This window comes from Limulus polyphemus, unplaced genomic scaffold, assembly GCF_000517525.1.
Source record: "Limulus polyphemus unplaced genomic scaffold, Limulus_polyphemus-2.1.2 Scaffold2114, whole genome shotgun sequence".
Lineage (NCBI taxonomy): Eukaryota > Metazoa > Arthropoda > Merostomata > Xiphosura > Limulidae > Limulus > Limulus polyphemus.
In genome coordinates, this window is record NW_013667724.1 from 84803 (window position 1) to 99120 (window position 14318).

General features: G+C 29.7%; 1 protein-coding gene across 3 annotated transcripts in view; it reads right to left on the reverse strand.

Annotated features, from left to right (window-relative positions):
• Positions 1-2451: 2451 nt before the first annotated feature.
• The window catches only part of LOC106465984 (histone RNA hairpin-binding protein-like), a 20603-nt gene continuing 8736 nt past the window's right edge, over positions 2452-14318 (reverse strand). For 2 of the 3 annotated variants that reach the window (XM_022393953.1, XM_022393954.1), the window contains exons 5-12: positions 13672-13777; positions 11692-11796; positions 9533-9604; positions 8652-8777; positions 5949-5999; positions 4866-4976; positions 3819-3962; positions 2452-2798 (exon numbers count right to left, since the gene is read on the reverse strand). In XM_022393953.1, the coding sequence (XP_022249661.1) occupies positions 2510-2798; positions 3819-3962; positions 4866-4976; positions 5949-5999; positions 8652-8777; positions 9533-9604; positions 11692-11792 (894 nt within the window). In that variant the 5' untranslated portion in view covers positions 11793-11796; positions 13672-13777 and the 3' untranslated portion in view covers positions 2452-2509. The remainder of the gene's footprint in view (positions 2799-3818; positions 3963-4865; positions 4977-5948; positions 6000-8651; positions 8778-9532; positions 9605-11691; positions 11797-13671; positions 13778-14318) is intronic. The other variant, XM_022393955.1, reaches the window with a different exon arrangement.

Here is a 14318-nt window from a genome sequence, read left to right on the forward strand (position 1 = left end):
TTTCTTTACAGAAAAAAATAGAAATAGTGTTATTTTAACCACTTTGAAGTGACGTTATTAAAATATCAGCTGTAAAGCTTTAATATATTTTAAACAAAAATGTGAAATAAAGAATAATTACTAGTTATTTAATATCATCATACTTGTTTGTGGAAAGTAGTCTTTTAAGAAGTTTCAGGCATGAGTTTGAATTATTAATCTATAGAAATGTGACAATTTAGCTTCAAATTTGTGTGAAATGTATTTGAAGAGATGAGTACATAAGGTACATCATAAGATCTGAAGACATTCACACTGTAAAAAACCCTAATTTATGTTCTCTTACTGTTGCTTTTCTATCCAAATTTGACAATGTTTGTACTGTTGCCAGTACTTCCTAAAAAATTAAATGCTAAATTTCATCACTAGTTTACTATAATTTATCTACTATAGGCAATGTTTTTGTAGGTTCTGTGTTATTAGTGTATCAATATTCACATTCAAATGTATTATATAATACCAACAGAGTGAACATTTCTTGTCCAATTTGATGTAACATATGAATTGCTATTTCAGCATTTTATCAGTATTATATTAATGTTACTCATTTTTTTTATCCTTTACAATTTCAAACTTGCATGCTAATTGGCAGTTTACAACAAACTAATACAAATTCATCATTGAAAATACTTTTACAGTGATATTTACACTTTAATTGCTTCATTGTGAAAATTACCTTCCCATAGATCAATACCAGTATTTTTTACAGAAGTACTAAAATAAGAATGAGTAAGGTGTTAAGTTCTCTTTACTGTTTATTCTATCAAAAAAAGCTTTCAAATTCATCATAAGACATAAGAAACGTTCTTTAATTTGACTGCATTTGAAAGCTAACATGTGCACTGTACAAAATAATTACATCTGAGCAGACATTCATTCTTAATGATTTTATTTCTCAAAGTACAAATTTCAGCCATTTCATATACAATGAAGTTGATCAAACAACATACAAATGAAAATTTGGGATTAAGGTTAAATATGATATTTTTAATAGCATGAAATTAAAAGGTTTCTCTTTACACCACATTTAGATGCAAAACATCCTTTATCTTTATTACATATAATTACTGGAAATATATTTGAGAAATCAAATTCTCTATTCTATGCTACAAAATGAAAGAGTTCTTCACAATATCATGTATTAAGTTGCGCAAGTGCCTATCCATTCCTATTTGTTCTTAAGAAGCAAGTTTAACAAATATTTTATTAGTCTTTGACAGTGTTAGACAAGTTTTACAAATATTTTATCCATAACATTCACATTAATCTAAGAAAAAAGGCATTTCATAACATTTGAGGTAATTACCATCAGCCATATGTATTTAAGGTGCATACTTTTGCATAATACTGTGGTTTGTTTGCATTTACTAAAGTATCAAACCAGTTCAACTAATTTAACTTCATTAACAACCATTAAAAGATTAATCTGCAAATTTTAAGTATAAACTCATCTTTCATCTTAATTCAGTAGTTCCACAAAGCAACTAATGTACTTTAGTTATTACTTATAATTACATTAAACAGTTCCATAAACAAGAAACACTGACCCGGATATTCAAAATAAAATATCTATATAAAAAGTAAAATAAAATGCATACCCTCAAACACAAGGTATAGAAATAGTTACAAACAAACTTTGCCAATAATGCAAAACCAGTATCCACAGAAATAAAGCATGGGCAAAGAAACTCTATACCAAATGATTTCTGAGAGCTATTCATACCATTCTAAAATAATAGCAAGCAATAGAACTTAACTGAAACTACACTGTTAAGCTATTTACTTCTACATGGAATTTATAAAGGTTTCCTCCCTCTCTTTTTTTTAAGGAAATTTTAATGTTTTTGATTTAATTACTAAAGAAACTTTTTTTTTTGTAACTGACATTTACCCTTTAGATAATTATGATTTAACTTTGTTTAATGGAGGCTTCTTTGAAAACTTATTTTCTGATCTTGTTAATAGTTCCACACCTAAAAAAAATCATGATTTTAAAGCACACATTTAAACAAAATTTTATCAAGAGAAACGTTTCTACTTACCTTTGCACAACTATCTCAAATTTTATAAATTGAAACAAATCTTTTATAGAACTAACTAATTTTCCTTATTTGTAATGAACACTAACTCATTAATAACAATGTGACATTTCTTCTTTAGGTCTGTAACATCCTATTAAAATGGTAGTGTGTGGGAAAACACTAAGCTTTTTTAGGAATAAAAAGTGAATAACTCTTATCAATGTATCACACTTCTAACCACAACCAGTTAACAATCAATTAGACAGAAAAACTAAGTTAAGTGGTATGGTTACTATCACATAACTTTTGTTAATTTTCGACCAGTTTCACAGAACTTATACACAAAAAATGTTAAAATTTTTTAACACAAAAATGTTTGTCACCATTTATAATAAAATAAGAACAAATGTATAAAAATAAAAAAATTGAAGAAAAAAACCACTAAAATATTAAAAATCAATGAAATCTTCCTCTAGTAAATGAGCATCTAAATCAAACTCCCCAAAAATGTCTTGAGGCTTTCTAAAAGATGGATTTGTACTAGAAACACTGTCTTCGGTAATATTCTTCTCAAATGGCACCAAGTCAAGGACATCATCGTTCCTTGAGCTCAGTCTGTCTTCATATTTGGAGCCAAACTCTGGACTGTAGCAATCTTCCAAAGAGGCTCTACCAGATGAAGTTGAAACTGATGTTGTTTGGGATTCAAAGGACATATTTGCTATGTCTATGTCAAAACTGTTAGAACAGGAATCAAAGTATGTAATTAATAGTTATATACAGAATAAATAAAATAAAGTCGTTTTCATTTAGTTATGTCAAATTGTAAGGCTTTGAAACATGTAGTGTCTACAAATGCTTGTAACTTTTAAATAAAAGAAAAGACAAAACAAATTACACATCTGGTAAAATAAATTATTTTAAACCCTCAAGTTTTATTATTGCTTACTAGTTTTTTTTTTGTTTTTTTTAATAATACCAAAATGGCGACTTTCTTGGCAAAAAGCACAAGCTGTTTTGTGGTATGCAGAATTCAAAACAAATAACAATCCAGTTAAGCTAAATTTGAAGACACACGAACTGTTGATACAAAGGGAAGCACTGGACAGCCCAACAGTATCACATCAGTCACCTCAACAAAGTCCAGAAGAAGAGAGCATTGAACTACACACAAGTACATGTGAAAAACAATGTTGGACTGATGATGGGTGTCATGTTCCATACTGAATGAATCATGGTAGTATGTTCCTAAATTATGTTATCCTGTCTGATAATGTAACATTCTGTCTCTGTGGAAGAGTTGACAGACTTAAATACTGATCTTGGAGAGATCACACTCAACTGGGGAGTATGTGTGAGAGAATACTTGATATCTTGTTTCACAACAAAAGATTTATTATCCCTTTTCTATCACTGAACTCAAATACCTGGTTGTGGTGGAGAATTTTCTTTCGGTAGTTTGAAACAGACAGCATGCAAGTGCACAACACCTTAAATTGTACTTTTTTTTTAAAGCATTGAACATTACTGCTGGACTTTTAGCTGTGAAGACACATACACACCAAGTCTATGGTTTATACCATACATTTATATAGGCTTGCCAATCTCAAGGGTGTTATAATTGGAATATATAGATTAGGCCTCCACAACCTTTTTCTTCACTCAAGTTCAGGTTTTGCTGAAGATAAGTGAATAACAAATATATATAGTCACATGAGATAATAAAAATTACACAAGACATATCACAAATAATCATACCAGTCCATGTTGTCTTCCTCCCCTGTAGGTGGATCCCATATATGCATCTGTTTACGCCAAATCCGAATCATGGTATCCCAGCTTCGACGACTGTACTTCAAGTACTTGTTAGGTGTCCGAGGATGAATTTTTGTACGGTTTGTTCTAGAAAATATTTTTGCTTAGAATTTAAAATTTTCCTACAATTCATTGTGATCTTTACTGTATGAAAATAAAATCTGAACAAGTAAAAATGTACTGGTAATATGAAACAATAGTCTGTTTTCTTGCTAACTGAAATAACAACCATCTGAAAACTGGGTTTTTCATATTTGATGACTAGAAATATCATACTTTACCCATTTATTAATGAAAGATGTATCTTTATTCAGGTAATTTTTCTAAATTTTTGTGTAGGTGTTTTGCATGTAATTATGAAATTCTTGTAAACTGGATGAGGAAAGGTCATAAACTTGCACAAATCATCAAACCTTTGGTAAAGGTTACACACTATAATGTTTGATCCACAGGCTTATACCTGATTAGCCCTATTTCTATGTCATGTTTTCCTGGCACAGGGTTATACTCATTCTAAAGGGAGATGAAGATTTGTTCAAGTTAGTATGAGTAGGTTTATTTGCCTTGAATACTTCAATGGCAATAATCTTGTACGTAGGGAATCTACAGATTGTGGAACACCACACCAGAAGTCTGGTTTAACTTAAAATTGTGGTGTTTCATAACTACAGATCCTGTTCTTGTCCTGCTTTCTGTCCTAGCAGCCAGTTTAAAACACTCAACTAAAAGCTGACCAATAAGCTCAGACTTACCTTTTGTGTTGTATGAATAAAGGTTTGTTTTATTTGTATACTAGTGTTTGTCTCAGTTTCCTTTGCTGTTCATATTCTTTTATTCTCTGCAAGACATTCCTGGAACCTCTGTTTTGTAGATACTTGATACTTTTAGTGACAGATATCAGTGTACCTCAATATCACATGTATATAACAGGTTCCAACAATTTAGATTTTCTTTATACTAATAAAAGTTTAAATAATGAGAGAATCTTACTTGGGAACCATAGTGATATATCTTTGGTAGCCTAATGTATTTTTTCCATAGTCAATCTGTTTCTGTCTTCTCTGGAGCACATCTAAATCCTTCTCAAACTCTATTTTCTGTCTAAAAAAATAGAAACCAAATTTTTGTTCTGAAAATGGACTTAGAACAATTGCTGGAAAGATAAACCAAATCTTATAAACATCATACACTTAACATCTGTGCAAAAGAAGCTGAATCTGTAATCAACAAATGCCAATGTCTAGGAACTACACTATCACTGTCTGCACAGAAAAAAACACAAAACATTCCATAAGTATGCCATGATGAAAACTTTTGCAAGACTTCATGCACATTTCCTATAATCTCATGTTTTTCGTGGGTAAGGATCAGCATAAAAGTGCATTTGAAAGTCATATTCATTTATCAGTAAGTTGTTAATGACCATTTTAGTACAAACAAAACTAAAAAAAAAACAAATAAATTTTGGACTTTGTTCCACATGAACATGAAGTAAACCAACCAGAAAAATAAAAACATAAAGTTATTTCCTCTCGATTATTTATCTTTTGTCAATTCAATATTTACAATTTCTTCTTCCACAGACCTGCTAAGACAAAAACAAATTATTTGAATTCAAAATGGTGCAAAGAAATGCAGGAAGTCACAAATTCTTTCAGAGCACCAAATAAAAAGTAAACAGATTGAAAAAGAAGAAATCAAGGCTTGTTAAATATCACTTTACTGCACATAGTTATACAGTACATATTTAAGTTGCTTATTAATTTAAGCACAAAACTACATAATCAACTATCTGTGATCTGTCTACTGCTTTGAATTGAAACCTGTATTTAAACATTGTTAGTCTATATGTGCTTTTTAGCATTAGTTTATATCACTGACCTCCCAAAGTGTAGTTTGCTTTAAAATTATATTGTGACTTACATCACCAGAAAATGTTACTTGTTGAACTTCTAAATAATTAAAACTACAAATATTAGCAAGAATATCCCACGTTCTTACAGATTACTGTAAAACTAAGGGCACTTTGTTGTAATTACAAAACTCTCTTTCTCTCTCTCTCTATATATATACCTTTTATCTGATTCCTGTTTATTTTCTCCCTCGATGTTCTTGGTGGGAGTACTAAAATATTATTGAAAAGTTGGTTACAACATAAACAATCATTACTTAAAATTGGATTAACCTTTGGTCTCAGCTAAATTCCATATGTAGCTTTCTCAAAATATGTTTTTAATAAAACTTCATTTTATTTCTTCATATTGAAATCAGAAAGTTTTATAACTATAATAGAAATATGAATTATTATGTTCACACCACATCAGCTAAACCTGGTGAAAGTGTCCAATAATCATTTTTGGCTGTGTCTATTTAAATTTCTGCCAAAAAATTATGCTTCGTACAGACAGAACAAAAAGTGCAATTGATTTGTCTTTCACATACTATTTCAGAAAAAACAATAAACAAATATATATATATTATTTATTTGACAAAGCTACTATGCAAACAGTGTCTCCTTGCCTAACTACATGTCAATGATAAACAAGTTTTTACCTACCTACATTATATGAATGATATAAACTTAACAATAAAGTTAAATAAATAAGGATTTGAGTCACATCTAACTCATCTGACCATATTTCTGTTACCTGTTCTACCATCTAAACTAACTATGCATACCTAATGTCTTTTTATAGAGGAAATTTCCAAAAAATATAATTTAATATGAAAACATGTTCAAGAACAAAAAGAGCATCTATAAAAATATCTACAGATCTGTAGTTTGTTTCTTAAGCTTCTAAGCTTTCCACTAAGTTACACTGTTTATCTCTGAAAGAGCTACTTTCAATCATTTTCCCACAAAACCATAAATTACTTCTCACATCACTTTATTCACTCTACATTGAGAAAGAAGTTTATAATCTGCTATATCCAATGGTATTTAAAATTTGCCTGTGGCTATTTTCAAAGATACTGTGATGTCATAAAAGGGTGTAAATGAGATGTTATACTAATAAAATCAAAGGAAGCGAAGGAAAATCATGTTCAATAAAAACTTGAAAATTATTTTCTCAAGGGATGATAGTTTTTAACACTTTTGCAGTATAACTGATTTCCCTAATTATGCAGTAGAAACGTAAAGCCTAATTGTAAACTCTGTCTTAGATACTGCTAATTTTATGGCTTTACATTATGTTTTATGACAGAATGACTCCATTGACAACTTTCTCTTGAGTGCACCAACGATGGTGCACACTATGATTTAAATAATAATAATCCAACGATCATGATATTTAATATTTTTTCTTTTTCTCACAGTAATTTTGTCATTTTTTAGAAGAATTATGAATATTTCACAATTTTATGATCATAAAAAAAGGGAAATCATATAAAATAATCCCTACTGTGGATGATAATAGTTCAAGGATTGTGATGGGAAGCCTACAATGTGCTGAGAGTGTTTCAATGACAAACATAAATAAAAATTAGAATGAATTAATATATTCATTGTCTATCTTTTATTTCTTCCAATTTTCATAAATGACTTTCTCAAAAAAACAGTCTAATTAGTGTTTTTGCTCCACTTAGTCAATATGACAATTATATTTCCATTTCATTCCTATCCTTATTATATTCCAGTTTTCATAACAGTTTTTATTTATGAAAGAAGTCTCAGTTAGTTTGTTTTTTTTGCTTCATTTACTCGCAATGAAAAATTTAATGCCAGTCTCTAGATGTAATTTTAAAATAAAAAGTGATTTAATCATGTAAATTTGTTTTATTTCAGTTATCCTTTCAACATGGCATCCGTGCTCCACCAGTGGTACATGATGGAAGGAGTGGCTTTATTATAGCCATCCGTACAAAATAAATACTTTCATATAGGTCTTTGGAGATATGAGGTGCAGTTATATCTTATGGATGCTGTGTACCAGGGTGGCACACGATGCCCAACAGAATACATGCAAATGTACCACTGGTGGTGCACAATGTTGTGAACGTGTTAAGCAAATATAATGCTTTGAGATGTGTAGAAAAAGTCCAAAAAAAAAGCTCATTAAGTGCTTTGCTTACATGTGACTCCTCAGAGCTGTGTAAAACTGTAAACCTGATATTTTTTCATTTTCAATTTACATTAAATAAATGCTACAAAATGGCAAAATATAAATTCTAAGATATGCTAGTTAACTAGAAATACTAAAAATTGCAATAGGCAGAAGTTTAAGCAATACCACTTTAAACCACAAACTGATCATATGTTTTTATTTCTATAAAGATCAAAATTATGTATTTTTTGGTTAATTGCCAAAGTGACAAACCAAACTGTAAACTGGCAGGAAAAATCTGGAAAATGAACAATCAAATTATATTATATATTGCAGTCACAATATTTTTTGAATTAATCAAGACACATTTTAAAGTTCTAGGAAGCAACTATTTTTTTTTAAATCTCATAAATGTTAAATTTCATCAATTAAAACCAAAATGTACTAATATTTCCATAATTATTAACGTTTACGTAAAAGTAGCTGGAAGTTGTGTGCATGGAACTATACACTAGCTTTATCAAGTACAATATGAGACATAAAATTGGATCATATTTATAATTTATCATTATTTAGCATGTTTGTAAGTTATGATTTTTGACTAATTATAGGTACCTAAGTTGTGTAATAAATGTTTAATTTTCTTGTACCCTAAAAATAATCCTACCATTATTATAATAATACTTACAAAATATTAACAGTTCAATTTTGTTTTTTTAATGGTTATTACCTCACTGAGGGACTTGTCTCCACTTTTTGTTTTTGTTCTTCTTCAACAAGAGTTGCCCAGTTTTTTTCAAGTCTCCAATTTTTCCATTCATCAAAGTTTACAGAAATTTTTTGCTCCTGTTCATCACTAACACAAAATATTAGTTCCACATTTTAGTTTTGAAGAAGGAAAAAATTGCAGTTAATAAATATTAGGTCGTCAAGAAATTCATGTCATGTTTTGGAACACTTTCATTAACAATCCCCCTGAAAAACGTACCATCTAAACGTCACGTTAGCATAAGCGACATCAATTTCTTGACGACCAAATACATGTTGGATACGAAATATTAAAAAGAAATATGGCCGTCATTTTAATGTTTTGTCAAATATTTTTTGCTTGTAGGTCAAAGCTTTATTAGTACATGAAATAAGTGATTAAACAATGTTATTCATCTCATTTCTACTAAGAAACAACCCTTTAAAAGTAAAGCTTAGAATTATACAAGTTTTTTACATTATGTTCTCCAGTTTCTTAAATTTTTGGTAAAAAAAAATATCATTTTTTACACCAAAATCATTTTTAACTGTGTTTTCAAGCCTCAGTTTATGACAAAGAAGAAGAAGAAGAAAAAAAAAAAAAAGAAAGAAGAAGAAGAAGAAAAAATAATACATTAATCAGATAGTTATTTCTGAATAGATTGACAGTTCAACTTCTAGAAAAAAACGTCAGGCACAAGGTAAAATGGATAATCCCTCGAAGTTAACTATTTTAAATTCTAAGAATCCATGAGTGAAAGCAAATATATCTGACATAGCATGATGGTAAAAGACAGACTTCCTACACTTTGAATGATTAAGAAAATTTACTTTGCAATCAATTTATAATCAAAATTTTCTTACCTTCTGTTGGGACTTAAGGTTCTGGAAACAGCCTCATAATACCTCAGTGGTCTGCTTTTTTTCCGCAGAGGACTATTAAAGTACGAAGAAAAAATTATATTAATGTGATAAACAGTAAAAAAATATGAAAATTATTTAATGACATTGGAAAATGCTGACTTATGTCACGGTGTTATAGAAAATATTATTAACTGGTCTCATTCAATTAAATTTGAAATCTAAAGATTTTTTCCCCTAATATTCACAATGGTTTCCAGATGAAATATCCAAATTCTTAATTCTAAATTTTGTTCACATTTTAATGACAGGCCCATTTAAATCTAAATGTCCAGCACACAATCAAAGCTTTAACAAGTCTTAGTAATTTAAATCATGAGTAATAACAGCACTAAATGCAACAAAAATCAACCACAGTGATCCTGCATATTATTGTTTTAAAAGCAAATTATAGCACTATAGAACAATAATCAATCAGATTAACCATAAAGCATCCAGGCTCTAGGTTAGTGTTTTAAACCATATGGAAACACAAATATACAAAAAGAGAAATTCAGCAACCAAAAAACACTGAGCTTCTGGGTTAGTGTTCTGAATCACCTGATAGCACTATGATAAGAAAAGCAACTACAAGCACTCAAATGTTTTTATTATGGTTTCAAATATTTACTTTTTTGTGTAAAAGTTTGCCAAGCACTTAGAGCAGGTGAATAAATATTCTTTTTAATTGACAGCTTTGTTTCCATCATTTTAAAAAAGAAAATATCCAAAACAAAATTTTGATTGATAGACATTTTATTGACCATGATATTTATTTCTTTCCCTAAAGTAAACTATTCTTCATCACTGATAGATGGAGTGAGAAAAAGCAAGTTTACAAATATAAAGGCTCACCTTGCACTATAACACTTCATAGACTTATACATAAATTACAAAAATTATCCAAAGGTTATACTGAACAGTACCAAACCCTATTAATGTGTATTTAACCCATAGGCATACTACATAATCCATTTATACACTTCTATTCAACACATACTTTATGATATAAGAAGATTCTCATTCTTTCAAAACAGCAATATTTAAACACAACAATTAGAACAGCTGGTTTCTTTTGTTTGAGAATCTTCATGTATAGCTATGCAAGGGCAATCTGTGTATATCTGTCCCTAATTTTGAACTGATAGAGTCAACAGCACTCACTGCTAACTATTGGATTACTTTTGCCTAACCACATAGTGGGATTTGGCTATCACTCTCATATGCACATGTGGTTCTAAAGTGCGGACTATTTTTATGTAGCAATGAGATGTGAAACATGAACATTTTGAATTCATAGTCTGGGCACATTAACAATTAGCCATATCTGGCCCAAAGAGTGGCTGGATCTTTCAAGCAAATATTTAGAGTAAGTGCAGCAGTAATTGAGATGAATGTAATATTTTCTTTTTATTCTTGATTCATATTGACCTTTTTTTCAGTTAAATATGTTTGATATAATATAAGAAAATGAGAAGTAACTAAACCCACCAAGTTGAGGTTTATCATATTTTTACACATCATCTTCATTGAAAATTAACTAAAATGAATAGTGGTAGGTAAAAATAACCAAGTATACAGAATACTGAATTATCAGTCTTTTGGATTGTCAGAAATCATTCTACCAACTATAAAATCCTCATACTAAAATTAAGTGCCTTTAACTTGGAATCTTCAGTAAAGAAACAAATTCCTAGATGACAAACTGTTTAGATTTGGCACAATAATGACATGAATGCACACATCTATCAGTCATAAGAGAAAATAAGAAATGAAACCTTTGGATCTATTATAAAAAATAAATCACAATATTTATTGAGCTGTGCACTTTTGCTGCACAGTTCAAGCATTTAGAAAACAGCCCAATCACCAAGGCACTGACATAATTTTCAATTTGACGTCTCTCAACCATTTTTTAACCTAATGGAGACCTTTCATCATATTAAGCAAATAAACTAAAGCTTAATAAAAGTGAAGTTTTGAAAAGAATAGGCTCAATATTTTAGTTTAAGTTATTAAGTATGTCTACATTACGGAAATACATATATAGTGATTTCAAGTTGTCATTTTTCCAAAATAGCATGATATGACTTGCCATACTTCAAATGATTAAGAAAAGTTACCTAGAAATTAGTTTATGATCAATATCTTCTTCCTTTCTGTTGGGACTCAAGGTTCTGGTAAAAGCTTCACAATATCTCTCTGGTCTGCTTTTTTTGTCCATAGAGCTATATTGTGCAAATGATATACTAATGTAATAAAAACTTAAAAAACACACACTAGAAAATGCTTATGTGATCCATGATGTTATAGAAAATATAAACTGGGATCAAGCTAAGGAAATTTGAAAAATTTTCCCCATGTTCACTACAGTTTTAACATATCTAACATCTTAAGTTTAAGTTCTGTTCACATTTTTATAACATGCCTATCTACAGTTAAATGTTTAGCATGCAACCAAAGTTCTAAGGAGTCTTACTAATTGAAACTATGAGTATAAGAGCAGTAAATGCAACAATAACCAACTACAGCAATCATGGATGTAATTGTTTTCAAGAAATATGATATGATAATTAACCCTAAAGCATTCAGGCTCTAGATTAATGTTTTAAATTGTACGATAGCACCATGAAACAAGAATCAATCAGATTAACCCTAAAGCACTCGGGCTCTAGGTTAGTGTTTTAAATCACATAATACCACCATGAAACAAAAAGCAACAACAACAACACTTGCATCCTTTAATTCCTGTTTCAAGTAATTATTGTTTTGTGTGTAAAAGCTTGTCAAGCAGTTAGAACAGGTGAAACAATATTATTCTTAATTGATATCTCTCTTTCTAATGTTTAAAAAAAAAATATTTGATTAAAAAGATGATTTGCTCACAATGGTTTTTAATATTTTCCTCAAAGTAAACTATGGATGGATGAAAAATGGAAGGAGATAAAACAAGTTTACAAATATAAAGGCTTATCTTGCACTGTAGCACTTTAAAAACTTCCAAAAGTTATCCCATGGTTATACTGAACAGCATTAAAATCTATTAATGTGTATCTAACCCACAGACATACCACTGAACCATTTATACACTTCTATTCAACACATACTTTCAAAACTTTCCAGCAAAGCTTAACAAGAGCTAAGTGTGCATATCTGTCCCTAGTGTTTTTAATTGATAGACAAGAGTCAACAGCACCCACTGTCAACCTTTGAGTTACTCTTGTTTGACCAAATAGTGGAATTCAACCATCAATTTTATATGCACACATAGTTCCAAAGTGCAGAATACAGCAATGACATATGAAACAAACCCTTTGGATTCATAACCTGGTCACACTAACAATTAGGCCATGACTGGCCCAAAAAGTGGCTGGATATCACAAGTCAACCTTGGTAGAGTAAGTAAATCAGTAATTGATAGGACTTTAGTATCTTTATTATTTTCTCCTTACTCTTGATTCATTCTGATTTTTTTAACTTAAATATGTCTGATATAATGTTGGAAAATTAGAAATAAAAATACCAATTTTACAGTTCATCAAATTTTTATAGATCATCTTTACTGGAAATTAACCAAAATACACTTTGGTAGAGAAAAATATCTAAGTATGTAGAATTTTGAGTTGCCCATCTTTTTGATCTATAGAAACCATTTTAAGAACTCATTCTGGAACAACATGTTTTTACCTTGGAAATTTCAGGAGAGAAACAAAGTGTTAACTGTTTACTCATTTCAACACGAAATCTTCTGGCACAATTATAGCATGAATACATACATTTAGCAATCACCAGAAGAAACAAAAAATTAAACCTATAGTTTTATCTTAAAAGTAACTGACATTTTTAGTTGAGCTCTGTCATTGATTCTTATTTTTTAAATCTCTCTGTTAACAATTTGTTAATCTAATGGAAACCTTTCAACATATTAAGCAAATAAACTAATACTCAATAAAAGTAAGTTTTATGATAAGCATTGGCATACTTTTCTTAGTTTAAATTATTAAACTTAAAAGCATGTTTATATTAAAGAATTTCATTTTTCCAAAACAGCATGGTGTCAAAAGATAGACTTGCCAAACTTCAAATCATTAAGGAAAGTTTACCTTGAAATCTGTTTACAACCAAAATTTCCTTTTTTTCTGTTGGGACTCAAGGTTCTGGAACAATCTTCGTAATACCTCTCTGTTCTGCTTTTTTTTACTCATAGGACTATTATTGTACAAAGAAAAAACAATGTATTAATGTAACAAATAGTATAAAATATAAAAGACAATTTAATAACAACAATGGGAAATGCTGCTTTATGGCATGGTGTTATAGAAAATGTTACTCATTGTGCTCAAATTAACTAAATTGGAAATCTAAAGTTTTTTCTAATGTTCACTAGTTTTCATATGACATATCTGTCTTCTTAATTTTAAGTTTTGTTTGTTCTAAGAACATGAAATTGACCATGAATAAACAAAAAGTGGCTACTGAAAAATGAAAAGATTTGATGTTTTATTAACAAGTTCAAAGCATTCATGATGTCAGAAAAACATGTAGGTTCAAGAAGTCTTGATACAAGATCATAAAAAAACCTTATAACACGAGCACTTTTAAAAGGTGGACCTTTCTTTTTCAAGGGCAATCTGGAAATCCCAGTTTGCCCCTGAAGAAGAAAACTTCAAAGCATGGTTTTCCATTGTTCCTATGTGAAAGGTCGAAGATAAAAAATTTAGGTTATAGTCCTGTATTGCAGGTCCTGAAA